This window comes from Aotus nancymaae, unplaced genomic scaffold (genome assembly GCF_030222135.1).
Source record: "Aotus nancymaae isolate 86718 unplaced genomic scaffold, 86718_ANA_hifiasm-v0.15.2.pri h1tg000090l, whole genome shotgun sequence".
NCBI lineage: Eukaryota > Metazoa > Chordata > Mammalia > Primates > Aotidae > Aotus > Aotus nancymaae.
Window position 1 is genome coordinate 733,493 of NW_026988505.1, and position 16,542 is coordinate 750,034.

General features: G+C 41.0%; 1 protein-coding gene across 2 annotated transcripts in view; it reads right to left on the bottom strand.

Moving 5' to 3' along the window:
- The window catches only part of MCPH1 (microcephalin 1), a 245,463-nt gene that overhangs the window by 153,957 nt on the left and 74,964 nt on the right, over window positions 1-16,542 (bottom strand). For both annotated transcript variants that reach the window (XM_021667159.2, XM_064369790.1), the window contains exons 10-11: window positions 15,967-16,004; window positions 13,318-13,480 (exon numbers count right to left, since the gene is read on the bottom strand). In XM_021667159.2, coding sequence (XP_021522834.2) covers window positions 13,318-13,480; window positions 15,967-16,004 — 201 coding nt within the window. The remainder of the gene's footprint in view (window positions 1-13,317; window positions 13,481-15,966; window positions 16,005-16,542) is intronic.

A 16,542-nucleotide genomic window follows, 5' to 3' on the forward strand; every position in this document is an offset into this window, starting at 1 on the left:
AAGCACTGTGACCACGAGCAATTTACTGAAAGTGTTCAAGCCATAGTTTCCACAGAGGATTATTGTATTGACTAACTGGTTGAAGATATATAAAACACTGACAAAACAGCTCCATATCTTTAAACGTTCCATGTAACTAATATCACTGGATGCTGTCCCATCTCCACCTCGAATACTACAGGGGATCCTCTAGCTCCTTTACATCCTTGGGACCCAATGCTGGGTCACAGGACCAGCAGCGTGGACCTCACCTGTAAGCTTGAGCAGACCCAGACCCACTGAACCAGGATCTGCACTTCAGTAAGATCCGCAGGTGATCCACATGTTAGTAAGGTTTTAAAAGCACTGCTCTAGCTGTCTCATAAAGAAAGGGGCAGGAGGCGAACTATCTAACACGGCCTATTTAACCAAGGCAGGGAAGATAAGCAATAAATTACTAAAAGTACGTAGTTAAGAACACATTTCCCTTTTAAAAGACATTAACCCACAGAGACTAAATTCCAGGTGGTGAGAAGGAAAACAAGCTGCATGTTGACCTAGGCTTGAATATGCTTATAAAAAAGCTCAGTTCTATTAAACACAGGTATTTAAGTTCAATTTATTCTGCTTGCATTCTACCTAATCCTTTCCAGTTTCCAGAAATGAAAACGGGAGATTCTCAGACATTAAAACTTAATTGCTCAGTAATATCCACTTTATAAATACAGCTAAGCAATGACCAGAGCGACCCAGCATGTCACCACTGTCCTACTCATAAGTGAAGTCCAAACATCTTTATAAATAACTAAGCGCGTACTTCTCTTATCAAAAGGAAAACAAAGAAATAAATATAACAAATTCCAATGTAACGATAATAAATAGCAGAAACATCACTTCATTGTATGAAAACACAGCAGAAATTATTACCAACACAGACAATAAACCAAATATTATGGCTACTAAGAGTAATCACTGTTTTTTGTTCATCTTTGTCTGTGAGTTTGCATTACAAAGTTATTTTTCTTAAAAGAACACCAGATCATCTTATATTAATGGATTTTAACAAGAAACACATTAACTACATGGGCAAATTGCAATTTGGACTAATGTATAATTTTTTATGTGATTTTTTTTTAACTCATCAGGGGTAAGAAGAAATTCTGAGATAAAAAAATAAAAATAACAGGTTATCTATATACTCATTTATTCATTTAACAAATAAGGACTGAGTTCCAAGTCTAATCTTAGGTCCTGGGGCTAGGTAAGCAGACAGGCACATTCTCTGCCCTGGAAGGACTGGTAATTGATAACTAACCAGTGTCCACTAAAGAGTCTCTGCTTTCATTTTTAAAACATTCTCCCTTGTGCCAGGAAGAGTATGGCTGTCTCTAAAATACTATCAAAACTACTGTTTACAATTTAACACTTAAAATAAATGGCCTACTACAATAAAGTGTATACAAAATATCAGAAATACATAAAAAGAAAAAATATGGTGAATAATAGTATTTGGGTATATTCTTTCTTATTTTGTTGTTACCCAGCAAAACCAAAGTCAAAAGAAATTGCAGCGCCAGGCATGGTGGCTCATGCCTGTAATCCCAGCACCTTGAGAGGCTGAGGCAGCTGGATTGCCTGAGCTCAGGAGTTCAAGTCCAGCCTGGGCAGCACAGTGAAACCTGTCTTTACAAAAATACAAAAAACTAGCCAGGAGTGGCAGCATGCACTTAAAATCCCATCTACTCCCAGATATTCGGGAGGCTGAGGCAGGAGAATCGCTGGAACCCAGGAGGCAGAGGTTGCAGTGAGTCAAGATTGTGCCACTACACTCCAGTCTGGGTGACAGAGCGAGAGTCTGGCTCAAAAAAAAAAAAAAAAAAAAAGAGAAATTGCATAACATTCAGTGGAGATGTGTCTCTGATGCCTTTAGGGAACTATCCAGTGGTGTGTTGATAGATAGGGTTTGAATCTGTGTCCTCATCCAAATCGCAGGTTGAATTGTAATCCCCAGGTTGAAGGTGAGGCCCAGTGGAAGGTGACTGGATCCTGGGGGCAGAGTTCTCATGAATGCTTCAGCACCATCCCACCCTGGTACTGCACAGTGACTGAGTTCTCGTGAGGTCTGGTTGTTAAAAGTGTGTAGCAATGCCCCGCCCTTTCCTCCTGCTCCGACCATGGAAGATGGGCCTGCTTCGCTTTCTGCCATGACTGAAAGTTTCCTGAGGCCTGCCCAGAAGCCACCGTGCTTCCTGTATAGTCTGCAGAACTGTGAGCCAATGAAACCTCTTTTCTTTACAGGTTTCCCAGGCTTGGGTATTTCTTCACAGTGGTGTGAAAACAGACCAACACATGTGTGGCACAACAAATCGTGTGCAATCTATGGAAGAAGAGCGGGGCCACGTTAAGAACAAAAGCACCTGACTCTGCCAGAGCCTCCCTAGAGCCACTAACCAGGAAGCAGACAATGGCATTTACACATCAAAGCTAAATATGCAGTCTCTGTACTGCCCAAGAGTACAATAATTTAACAATAATAATTTAACAATCATTAATCAATTAAAATTAGTTACTTGTCAATCAATAATTGATAATAATTATTAATAATTTTATATTAAATAATTACTAATTATTAATATAGTAATAATATATACAATGCTTGTTAAATTATTGTTAGGTAGAACTTTAATATTCTGGCAGAGAGGCTGGATGCAGTGGCTCACGCCTGTAATCCCAGCACTTTGGGAGGCTGAGGGGGGCGGATCAGGAGGTCAGGAGATCAAGGCCATCCTGGCCAAAATGGTGAAACCCCGTGGAGATGCGTGCCTGTAATCCCAGCTACTCATGAGGCTGAGGCAGGAAAATTACTTGAATCCAGGAGGTGGAGGTTGTAGTGAACTGAAATCACACCACTGCACTCCAGCCTGGCGAAAGAGAGAAAGTATATCTTAAAAAAAAAAAAAAAAAAAAATCTGGCAGAGAAACTTTCTTTCAGAAACAAGAACCCATGAAAAAGAACTAAAAAATAGATCTATTACGAAACTATGGCAAGCTGTTACTTTAGCTGACAAAACTGTCATACATATTTCTCATTCTCTGGTTAAGGAAAGCCTAACAAATTTTCTGCATGAAATTTTCCTATGAAATTCATTTCATTTGGAATTTCTATTAAATTCAGTGGAAATGAATTTTAGGAGAAATGCATTAGGTGCATCATACATTAAAAGTATCAGGTAGCAAACTGTACCACGTTGCCAATTATAGCTTTGAAATAGAAGTACAACAATTTTCTAAAATCTAGTATTTGTTACATCAGGTCTCTTCAAAAGCTAACACTGTCCCTAAAACCAAATTCACAGAGGGTACTTAAACAGAGACTGTAACAGAAGTAATGACATTCCTTGGCAATCTATTTTAACCTGGGGATAGAGTTTAGAAGCCTTGAAAAGAGGCCGGGCATGGTGGCTCACGCCTGTAATCTCAGTACTTTGGGAGGCCAAGACGGGTGGATCACAAGGTCAGGAGTTCGAGACCAGCCTGACCTACATGGTGAAACCCCGTCTCACTAAAAAATACAAAAATGGCCAGGCGTGGTGGCTCATGCCTGCAATCCCAGCACTTTGGGAGGCCGAGGTGGGTGGATCACGAGCTCAGGAGTTTGAGACCAGCCTGGCCAACATGGTGAAGCCCTGTCTCTACTAAAGATACAATAAAATTAGCCAGGTGTCGTGGTGTGCACCTGTAATCCCAGCTACTCGGAAAACTGAGGCAAGAGAATTGCTTGAACCTGGGAGGCGGAGGTTGCAGTGAGCCGAGATTGTGCCATTGCCCTCCCGCCTGGGTGACGGGGCAAGACTCTGTCTCAAAAAAAAAAAAAAAATCTGGAAAGAATAGATAGTTAACAATGCCTCCAAAGTCCCTGAGGGACATCTAAATGATACCTAAATGATGGACAGCTGAAGACAGCTTTCGAAGTTACAGATAAAATCAAACCATGGTTGAATTTTCCAATGAATACCTGAAGTTAAGATATTCTGTGCTGTTATTTAGTATTTACTGTGAGAACTGCCTGATTGCAATGTCAGAAACAAATGTGAAACTTCAGATGCCTGGTGGAACATGCAAAGCTTCCACCTTTATGTATGGCCAAAGCTTGCAATTTGTGCTGCAGTTCAGCATGGACCAAGTTGAGGTTCAAGAGTTCTCAGTCATAAAGCAAAGGTAGGAGATCCGAGGTCTACAGGGAAGACCTGTGCTACTTCACGGTTGATCTAAGTTCGTAGAAAAGTAAAGACAAAGTGTGATCCCTGAAGGCCATAATTTGGAAAAGGATGGGTGGCAACAAGTACCCTCTCAACTTGCTGGTTTTCAGCCTTATCCATTTAAAGTATTTGCCAAATACGGCAACGTTTTCACTAATATATATAATCTTAGTTTACTTTATTTTCCCTGGTAACTCAGCCAACAGATTCAGATGCTTCCCAAGACCACACTCAACTCACCATAATGCAACCACATCGCCAAGCACCAGGAGGATAATCTGTGTTGCCGCTGGCAACACGAGAAGGCTCACGTCACACTTCATAGTGCCCTGTCCGCTGCCAACCAATCTCTCGGATGTAGCCGCAGAAATACATCCAGGAATAACTCTACACTGTTGCTTCCACCGCTTTAGGTACCATTGACTCTTCAACTCTTTTAGTCACTGGATTCAACCCACTTTTTCTCAAGGTATCCGACAACATTCACCTGATGAAATTGAACAGTGGCTTCTGTCTCCTCCTATTCACCTTCCAGCAGCACTCAGCATCCTTCCTTCTTGAAAAAGTCCCCCTTCTGACTGATGCCACGTTCCCCTGGTGTCTCCTCCAGGTTGCCAGCTGGCTCTTCCTGGCTCCCCTTGCCTCCTCCTTCTCCTCCCTGACTTCTGCATGGCGGCACAGCCCAGAGCTCAAGCCTAAACTCACTTTTTTCTTTATTCTACACTCCCTTCCAGGTACCATGGCTGGAGTGAATAGTTACAGCCCCAATCTTTCCTCGCAACATATGTACATATCTGTAATCTGATATGTGATATCTCTATTTAAATGTCTAGTAGGAATCTCAGACTCAATATGCCTACATCAATTTTGTATTGTACCCCAAACCCTGCACACAATTTTCTCCCCCAGAATTCCCTAACTCAGCAAATGGCACCATTATCTACACTTAGTTGCCCCAGCAAAAAAATGTAGGTGGGAGTCTTCTTGACCTCTCCATTCCCACACACCTCATGTTAGGAATTCCACTAGACCTTCCTAGGAAGCATGCCAACCTGCTCTGCCTCCCCACCTAACAACCCCTCTTCCAGACACAGCCGTAGGCAGTCATTTCTTCACCAGATGATCTTAGTTGCCTCCTGCCACTCACCCTGTTCCTACCTCCCTGCAATCCACTCTTTGCTGAGAGGCAGGACAGACAAAAGCTGCCACTCTGTGGTTAAAATACTCCTGAGGCTTCCACATCCCTTGTCACGATCTATACAGCCATGTCGGGTCCCTAAAGCCTTCTCCACCACCTGTCCTCCTTACTCCCTGTGCCTCAGGTATTCCTCTTTCTTGCAAAGTGCAGCCTTAGGACCCAGGCACTGGCTTTTCCATGCCAGGTACATTAAGTAGATTCTGTCTAGCACCTTTAGAACATTAAAGAAAAATATTAACAATAGAAAATGATGATCAAACTTTATTTCTAATAAAGTCTGTGGTTGCATCTCAGGGTGACTCCACAGTCTTCTCATACTAAAAAAAAAATCACTCTGATTCTTTCAATCTCCACCATCTGTCATTCTTAGCACCCACAGTCTTGTCCACATCTTTTCCAATGTCCTCCTGGAGGGAAGCACCAAAGCTCTGAATTTTCAAGATGAATCACTTTTCAGTATCTGTCATCAATCAGGAGATTATGGTCCTGGGAAGCACGGCGGCTGCAACCTGGGAAATGTGAACACTGGGGACTTGCCAGGAGCAACAGACGGGGGATGGCGGACCCAGACCGCAGTGCCTGCCTCCCCTGTTCCCAGTGACCACGCGCCGCAGCCTGCAGGAGCCTCTGCAGAGAATGAGCTCGGGCACTGTGCAGGAAACACCTCAGTGAAAGCAGAGGGGAAACTTGGTGGGTTCTATGTCTGGGCAAAACCAGAAACCATTAATCAGGAAAATGTATAAATTAGATGTCCTGGAGATAACTGTTCATAGACACGGCCTTAAAACAATGCCTTGACAGAGACCTGTTTTTAAGATCTACATTCAAGTCAGATAAGCTATTTTTGCCCAGAGTCTCCATCACTAAACTCACGGTTTATTATTTTGCAAGGTCCTCAGCTGCAAAAATGTTCTGTCAGAAACCAGTGAGACAGCGCATGGGAAGATACTCTGTGAAGTATAAAGTCCGTTGCCAAGGTATCATCTGTGGCAGGATAAAAAGGACTTTGAAATCAAGCTGTGAAAGTTCAGAAACCCAGGCCTGAGATCCTGGCCAGCTTGCAATGGTGGGCAATAAATGTCTGCCAGAGAGAACTGAAGGGAACGCTCAGAAACTCGGTGTCAATGTGACACACCAAGGACAATCTGCTTGAAAATTACTCTGAACGTGAGTTGTGAAGTTAATCTGCCAACTTAAGGTGAAAAAGAATGGTTTCTCAGGATGATTCCTTTTGAATAGACTTGGCAATGCAGGGTGACGTACTAACACCAGTGGAAAACCGAGGTTCTACCATGAGTTATAATTTTAGGAGAGCGACTCAGCATTTCTTTAATGTAAAATGAGAGGTATGAACTGAGTGAACTGCACGTGTTATCTAATACTTCATTGAGTCTATGGTCACCACCAATAAAAACATGTCTCATCTGACTCACTGCTTGCTAAGTTCAATGTGGATCACATTATCTCAAGAAAATAGACTCATGATGACATTATTTCTAATTAAGAAAACACAGATTATTGGTTGATAGTTAATGGCCTTCACATTTTGTTGTAAAGCTGATTTAGCTTTTAAATTCTACACTTGTATTTACAAGTGAATTAGCTTTAAATCTCTATTATCAGATCCTTTTCATAAGCTGTTCAGAATCAACATCTTAAAATCTGAATAGAGGCTGAATTATTCCTCATGGCGCTGGACAGAGTGACACGGAGTGGTAGCTGAAAAAGGGGAAGACTGGAGCACAGGACACTCTGCTTGTCTTTTAGCAGCCACAACAAGGCTTCGAGGGAAAGGAGAATTGTGGAAAAGTCACAGGAAAATGCAGGAAACACCGAATTAAGTTAGAGTGGGAGAAAGAGTATTTAAAAGTTCAAACTGCGCTATGCTTGAATGACACAAAACAACGTGAGTCTAGAGGGACACTGTGGTCAAATTAATTTCTTTATTTTTCTGTTGTGTTACTTCCTGTCTCCCATAAATAGGAAGCTCGGCAACTCCTGGCACGGTTTTCTATTTCCATGTATCTGCCAGACAATTCAGTCATGAAGGAGGAAAAACATAAATTATTCTCTTTCCTGAAAACAGTAGAGCTAACATGGGAGGTGTGAACTGCTGTAAACATGGAAAAATTGCCAGTAAACTTCTCAAAAAAAAAAGCCAAAATTCAAACTGCATTTTGTTATAAAATCACCACAGTTTTTGATATGACTAGCTGGGCCACATACAACCATCTAATTCTGAAGAACTGCTACAACTCTCCTTTACAAGAAATTTCCAGAGAATACCACACAAACCCTGAAATCAAAACATGCTCAGTAATGTTTTTCTTGGAGGCAAGTTTATATCGCTAGCCAAAGAGAATATTTTAAGAATCCCCCAATTGCATTGGAGACAGGGTTAGAAGAAGGAGGAGGAGAGAGAGACCGCGAGAGAGAGAGAGAGAGAGAGAGAGAGAGAGACAGAGATTCGTTTTACACAAAGTCAATGTATATCATATGAATAATATATGATATGGATACTCCAAATCTTGACCCTAAAAGAAAGTGGAACTGTGAAGTTTATGCCTGAAGTTATAGACAAGATGTAGATAAATATTAAATTGGGTGCTATGCTTTAAAAATTACATAGAATGGCTTTGTCAACAGTGGTGGCAACTATTCCCTCTCACATTTCTTATGTTTGTGCTACTGAATTTATTTAAAAGTTAAAGGAGGGGGGACATGAAAGAAGCAACAGTCATCTTTATCTTTTTGAGACTGAGATGAACAGAGAAAGTGACTCAGCTTGTTTCTAAACTTTTTGAGGGTGCGAGTCAGGAGCAACCTACGAACATCAATACTCCTGTTGTGCCAATGAGAGGGGGCATCTGACAGCCATCGTGGTTACTTTGTAATCACACAGATATTTCACCTTAAGCCTTAGGACACCTGGGCCTTTGCCCAAGAGTAGACACCATTCACAAATAGCGACATCATCAGTAAGGCAAGGGCAATACGGACACACGTGTGACGTCTTGCCATGAACAAGGGGGAGAAAGGTAGCGCAGAGGGCAAAGAGCAATTTAGGGAAAGTTACTTTTTAAAATTATTTTCATTTTCTTTAAGCTATAAGAGCTGGCTAGGTGCAGTGGCACATGCCTCTAATCCCAGCACTTTCGGAGGCCAAGGCTGGTGGATCACAAGGTCAAGAGACCAAGACCATCCTGGGCAACATGGTGAAACTGCGTCTCTACTAAAAATAAAAAAAATAGCTGGGCACAGTGGTATGCGCCTGTAGTCCCAGCCACCCAGGAGGCTGAGGCAGAAGAATCGCTTGAACCTGGGAGGCAGAGGTTGCAGTGAGCCGAGATCACGCCACTGCACTCCAGCCTGGCAACAGAGCAAGACTCCATCTGGGATGAAGCTTCACTGCTGATAGGAAGTACAGGGGTAGAGGCAGCAGTACAGGAGCCCGTAAGCTGTTCAGCAGGCAGAAGGAAACCTGGTTCTGAAAGCAAGGCACTAGCCAGGCCCTACCAGCAGCACTCAAACATCTCCATTTAGAAAGCACATTAGATATACTTTTTAATTTAAATTTATAAACAATAAAATTTACTCGTGTGTGCATGTGTGTACAGTTCTCTGCGTTTTAAACACGTGCATAGATTCTGTAACCACTGCCACTATCAGAACACAGCACAATTCCAATGCCCCAAAGATGTGACAGCTGCTATTGCTTTGCAGAGGCAGGCGCCACTCCCACCTTAATGCATGGCAACCACTCATCTGTTCTCCTTCCCTTCCTACAGTGTTACCTTGTCCAGAATGATAAAGAAATGGCCTTACACAGTATATGACTTTCTGAGACCACCTATTCAACTTGGCATGACGCCCTTGACAGTCATGCAAGCCGCTGCATGGATCACCATTCCTTTAGATTCCTGAGTTGTACTCCACAGTATGGATGGTCCAGCTGGTTGATCCATTCACCCACTGGAGGGACAGCTGTGCTGTTTCCAGGCCTAGGTGATGATAAGTAAGACTGCTACAAACATTCACATACAGACTCTGTGTGAACACAAGCTTTCAATTCTCTGGGGCAAATATCTGGGAGTGGGACTGCTGAGTGGACATTTAGCTTTCTGTGAAACTGCCAAACTTTCTCAGCGTGGCTGGACCACTTCCCACTCACACCAGCAGCTGTTCAGCTGCCCTGGCTCCGTGCTAGAGTGTGACTGTTATTTTTTATTTTAGCCATTCTAATGGATATGTAGTGGATCCCACTATATTTCTGAAGTGAGCAATAATGATGAACATCTTTTCAGGAGCTTATTTGACATTTGCATGTCCTCAGTAAAATGTCTATTCAAATCTTTTCTTTGCCAATTTTTGTTTGGGCTGTTGTTTTCTTATTGTTCAGTTTTGAGAGTTCTTTATATGTTCTAGACATAAATCTTTTGTCATTATAAGATTTGCAAATGTTTTCTCCTGATCTTTTCATAATATCTTTCACAGAGCAAATGCTTTCAATTTTGATGAAATCTAATTTATCAAGGTTTTCTGTTATTGATCATGCCTTTCATGTACCTAAGAACTCTTTCCCTATACCAAGACTATTTTTCTTTTATGTTTACTTATAGAATTTTGTTTGTTTGTTTGTTTGTTTTTTGTTTTTTGAGACGGAGTTTCGCTCATTACCGAGGCTGGCATGCAATGGCGCAATCTCAGCTCACTGCAACCTCCGCCTCCTGGGTTCAGGCAATTCTCCTGCCTCAGCCTCCTGAGTAGCTGGGATTACAGGCATGCACCACCATGCCCAGCTAATTTTTTGTATTAGTAGAGACGGGGTTTCACCATGTTGACCAGGATGGTCTCGATCTCTTGACCTTGTGATCCACCCGCCTCAGCCTCCCAAAGTGCTGGGATTACAGGCTTAAGCCACCGCGCCCGGCCTACTTATAGAATTTTTACACCTTTACATTTAGTCTATGCTCCATTTGGAGGTAATTTTTGTGGCCTGTGTAAGGTATAGAATGAGATTCCTTTTTTAAATTTTCTTCTTTTGAGACAGAGTGTCTCTCTGTCACCGAGGCTGGAGTGCAGTGGCATGGAACTGACTCACTGCAACCTCCGCCTTACCAGTTCAAGTGATTCTCGTGCCTCACTCAGCCTCCTGAGTAACTGGGGTTACAAGCAGGTGCCACCACACCCAGCTAGTTTTTGTATTTTTGGTAGAGACGGGGTTTCACCATGTTGGTCAGGCTGGTCTCAAATACCTGACCTCAGGTGATCCACCCAAAGTGGTGGAAAGGTTCCTTTTCTTACTTGTGTGTGTCCAACTGCTCCAGCATCATTTGTTGAAAAGACTGAATTTCTCCACTGAATTGCCTCATGCTTTGTCAAAATCTATGGGATATATTTTTGGGGGTGATTTCTGGATTCTCTATCTGTTTTGTGTGTCTACCAATACCACACTACTGGATGACCACAGCTTGAAAGGATGCCCCAAAACCAGGTAGTGCCAGTTCTCCTCCTTGTTCTTTTCTTTCTAAGTTGTTTTGGCTATTCTGGCTCCTTAACATCTCCATATAAATTTTAGAACCAGCTTGTCTATATCTTGAAAGATTCTGCTGAGATTTTGATTGGAAATGTGTTAAATCTATAGAGCATTTTGGGGAGGAGTGATACGTTCACTGTACTGTGTCTCCCAATCCATGAACATTGTATGTCTTTCAATATACTTAGTTCTTTGATCTTTAAAATCAGCATTTTGTAGTTTTCAGCATACAGATCCTGCATTTATTTTATTAGCTTTATACTGAAGCCTCAATGGAATCCTTGCATTCTGATGACTTGCTCAACTCAGTTGGCAGCTCTAATTGCTGTTTTGTAGATTTCTTGTGACTGACTACATAGAAAATTGTGTGGTTTATAAATAGAGATAGCTTCATTTCTTCCTTTCTAACTTACAGGCCTTTTATTACTTTTTTTGTCTAATTACCTTATACCTCCTTCATTCACTTATGTGTCTGAGTGCCCCAGGTTCTTCCCTTCGGGCAAGGAGTCTAGACTGAAGATCAGAAGTTTATTAGTGCATTTTAAGGCCCACTTTTCTCATATCAGGTAATCCCAGAAGAGATACAATAACTTAAATTTTCACCCAGTTCTGTTTCTATATCTGATTAGTCAGAGAGTACTGGCAGGACACTGAGCAGAGAGACATGCAGGGCACCAGGGTCTCTATGCATGTCAACAGCAAATGCAGTAAAATCCTCACATCTGACCTGTATGGACTGCTCAAAGTCCCAGAAGAATAAGTTGGGTAAAGAAGCCTGTACAGATACATGTCATTATAAGAACATTTTTTCCTCTGAAACCTGAGGGAAGGAACAGGAGTCAGATGAAGATACAGAGACATTTTGAATTGGAGATAAATAAAACACAGAGCCCATTCACTGATGCTAGAGTTATGAAAGACAGTAGTCCATCCTCTCCAAAGGGGCTACAGTACATGACCTGCTGAGGGATGCCTGAAACTATGGATAGTTCTGAACCCTACATATATTATGCACATTTTTTTCTTTCTTCACAATTTCATGAGTCCAAGAGTCATTTTTTCCATAGATCTTAGCTACGTCAGCATACCATTTTTCTTTCCTTATTAAGTTGACAATGTTCACCTTTTCACTTAAAGAAAGCATCTTGGAGCTTCTCTTTGGCATATCAAAGCTATCAGCATCAATACTCTTATGCTTAAAGGATGATTCACATCCCAGGCAGAATGAATCAGGATGAACTGAGATTTCTTCATGCTACTCAGAAAAGCATGCATTTAAAGACTTATAAATTGTTCATTTCTGGGATTTCTCATTTAATATTTTCAGACTGTGGTACCTGAAACTACAGAAAGCAAATCCCTGGATGAGGTGGGGGACTACTGTCTTTCATCCAAATAAACATAAAGCAGCACTAGTATATAATTAGGCAGGGTGATCCCCAACTTCCACCAGTACAAATAAATAGCACTTACTTTTGGAATTTCAACCTTTTCTACTTCACAACTGAAAGCACCAATCTCTTAAACCTCAGTTACAACACGGAAAAAAGACCATGGCCATTCTTGAAAATACATGTGTAGCTTTTGCATGTTATAATTCTACTGGTTTAGATGAACACAGAATGAGTATGAATATAACACATTCTTGGGAGAGGAAGAGGAAAGACAGAAGCAACAGATGCAAATGGCAACACAAGTAACAAATGATGCTACTGTCATCAGAAAGCAATGCTTCGGAGCAACCTTAGGTTGAGGATCAAAGGAAAAATAGAACCAATAACAGATCATTTCAATTTTTATGATTAACGAAAATGATGATGTATTTTTTAAAACTATCTTTAATGTACAGAAATAAGGGCAAATAATGTTACAGATAGATATGCACAGGATAAAACCTATCTAAATGGGATTAAAAGAACATGTTTCATCCTAAGTAAATCCATCTGTACAAACAATCGCTGAATTCTTTTGGCTTTGCAAACCACCACTACCACAGGTCACAGTATTTCTTGGTCACACATAGAGGAAGCTCTTTGACTGTGAGAACACGTACTTTGCGTTTCTTTCAGCATCTTTCTAATCTTGCCTCTGCTTTATCTTGGAGGCTACTCACTTCCTGCTGTCAACCCTCCCTGTCCTCCTGTTGCCCCAGGACTTGGCACTGGTTGAAGGATAGGAGCCCAAGGGAGACCAACAGGAGGGAAGACGGGTGTTCCCGGCGCACAGGAAAACGTGCAGATCCACAAGGGTGCATGCCTGCCTGAATGCTGGTGTCAGCACCTCAGGGTGACCCGCTCTATCAAAATACCTTATTTTAAAATATTCAGTTCGCAAACAGGGCTTACCCAATCATAAGAGAGAATCCAGCAGCCACGCACAATTCCCAGCAGCACGTTCAGGGTGCGAAGAGGCTTCCCGGAAAGCACGTGAGTCGTAGTCTCACAGACTTCTGGCACAATCGAAAAGCCTTTCAATTTATCCACCACCTGGATGACGACATTCTGCTTTCTAGCAAATAGGGGGAAAAATTAACAAAATGAATGAGTTTGCACATGAACATAAAGGTGATTACACTGAATATTAGTAATAATAAAACTAGAAAGCCAACATTTTAAACTGATTTTGGTTATAGTGCCTATGTCTTAACTGATTTACGATCAATGGTTTGAAATTTGGGGAAATAAACTTCAGATCTCAGTTCTATTTTAATGTCTGAGAAGACAAGCCCACAGGTTGTCAATGGCTTCCCACAGTGGCTGGGCCGGGTAGGGACAGAGCCAGCCTCAGAAACCAGGACCCTGACACCAGACCAGTACTCTTCCCACTAGGGCAAGTATTTGCTTTTCAGGCCTATTTGAACCTATCTGTGCATGCTCAGAACTAAGATCCTCACTTACCTTATTTTAAAAATGTAACATTTATTGAGTATCAATACATAGTTTTTCTACAAAGAGGGAGAAAAAAGATCCTTTTTATTAAATCCTCAGATCAAATCTAGGACCTGTTTGTCACAAAGCTCATGAGCTTCTCTCCTGCTCTGTCATTCTCTTAACACTTAAAGTATCCTTTCAAAAAAGTACATTATTTCCATCCAACTTCCTTACCAAACAAAGCTCAGTTCTTTCTTCCCTTTTATAAAAACCTTTCTAATGCCCTTTGTTCTGACATTGCTTCTCTCTCGCTCCCAGAAAAATTTTTAAAAACCCCAATGAAAGGCTTTCTAAGCCACACTGTGACATACACAATAAGTTAAGAAATAAACATCTCTCCTCTCCAAAAATTATATTACAAAGGGGAGGAGCTTATTGCCTATGCTTATGGACTGTCTCTAACACTCTTCCTTCCAAATGATGGTGTTCCTTAGTTTTATTTTATTGTTTTGAGACAAAGTCTTGCTCTGTTGCCCAGGCTGGAGTGCAGTGGCACAATCAGGGCTCACTGCATCCTTGACCTCCTGGGCTCAAGCGATCCTCCTGCCTTATCCTCCCAAGTAGTTGGGACTATAGGCATTCACCACCACGTTTTTCTAATTTTTGCAATTTTTTGGAGAGACGAGGTTTTGCTATGTTGCCCAGACTGGTCTCGTCCTCGTGGGCTCAAGCAATATGCCCACCTGGGCCCCACAAAGTGCTGGGATTATAGGCATGAACCAATGCACTCAGCCATCTTAGTTTTATTTTTAGTGATCTTAAGTATGTCCATATGAAGACCTGTTTATCTGTAAAATGAAAGGGCCGAATTATGTCATGCTTTTAAATTATTAGAGAACCTTAGGGTAGAAAAGATGCATGGGTCAAGATCTGGGCCCCATCACTACTTCAAACAGAGAATCTGTGCATATCTGAATCATGAAAAACAATTTGGAAAAAAAGGGAAAATGATACAAGAAAACAAAAACAAAAGCAAAAAATAAAAGCCTCTAAACTAGACACTTCCTAGAAGAACTCCATCCTGAGGCTGGCAGCTACTTGCTGGATTTGCCAATAAGTAACAAGTGTCTCTGCAAGGCAGAGATAATCCATGTAAAATCAGAATGTCCAGGTCTTGTTCTTAACTATCACAAGAAGTCTATGTGGAGAAAAAAGAGTAAGACAACAAGATGGCCTAAATGAAAAGTTTTATTTTAAAATCGTGAATGAGAAAATAACTAGTTATTATTATTATTTTGGAAAAATATAAACTTTGAAAAATACTACATGCATATTCAATATTCATTTCTGTATTACACTATTTATAATATTCAAAGTATTTTATAATACATTTACAAAAATTTTGAGTGATCTCCTTTTTCACTGTATAATGCATGGTGCTTGAATGATCAATCCTTCTATTTTTAAGCCACAGGCAGGAAAAGGATCCCACTACCAAAAATGTTCTAAACGTGCACTCTCTGCAGCATGGTTTTCACTGAAATGTTCCAGTGTTTTGATGGATGTCTTAAAACCTTAAAACCTATGATTGATATCAAAAACATGGTTTTCCCCTTTAAACAGGAATTCAGAAATCTGCTGCAAAGAATATAGTACTGTATTTTTGTTGGATGTTCTTTGTTGTGTTAAATGTTGAAGGGAGATGATAAGAGCATGCCAACAAGCTATTAACCCTTCCACAAAATGCATAGACAGCAACTTTAATACAGCTGTGGAAAGCTTTCTGCCGCAGTATTGCTTTAAGACCTTTAAGGGAAATGTTTTGGTCAACATCGTCCACTTCTTGAACATTCATGAAGCTATTTGGTATCAAGCAAGCAAAAGAACGTCAAGAAGAGCACACACTTCTTAATGCTGCCTAAACAACCCCAGAGTTCTGAAGGCTAAATCGCTCACATTTGGTACACGTTTAATTTTCAGTGATCTTCTAACTCAGATATTCATTACATAAAGTAAAGGTGATACAGGATGGATGGACACATTGCCTGAAGGCACCCAGAATTAGAGTATATGAGAGAAAAGGTTAACATTTTATATTGAACAGAAATCAAAACAAGTACTTACTCAGATGGCATGCTTGTCATGACTAATGTTCTTGTTGGCTAGAGATTTCAAACGAGAAGGAACAAAAAACAGTCAAAAACAGAAAAAATATTTTTCCCACAGAAATAAACTTTAATAAGTTTTTTGAAAAGTTACATCACTTAAAGATAAACATTTAACCATATATCAAAGAAAAAAACTTTATATTCCTGGAAAAAACCGCCCAAGAGATAGAAACTCAGATACTATCCCGAAACCAATCCAAAATAATCTTGTACCTCCAGATAGGAGGTACAAGAGCAAAAAATAAAAAAAAATTTCCCTCCAGGAATCTGTTCTACCAGTTAGCCAGCAGACCTCCAGGTGTGTCAACATCTTTACAGCCTTCAGAGTGAGGAAGGTAAGAAGGAGGTTTTTGTAGACTTGTCAGCCACTCTTCTCAAGACTGCTAGGCAACCTCATTCTCATTTCAGACACATGTGCACAATAATGCTTGTGCTTCTGCTGCACCCGTCAAGTGAATCCCCCACACACAGAGGCATGGACAATGGAACTTATTTGTTGTGTTGACATCGGCTATTAACTGGAATTGTAAAA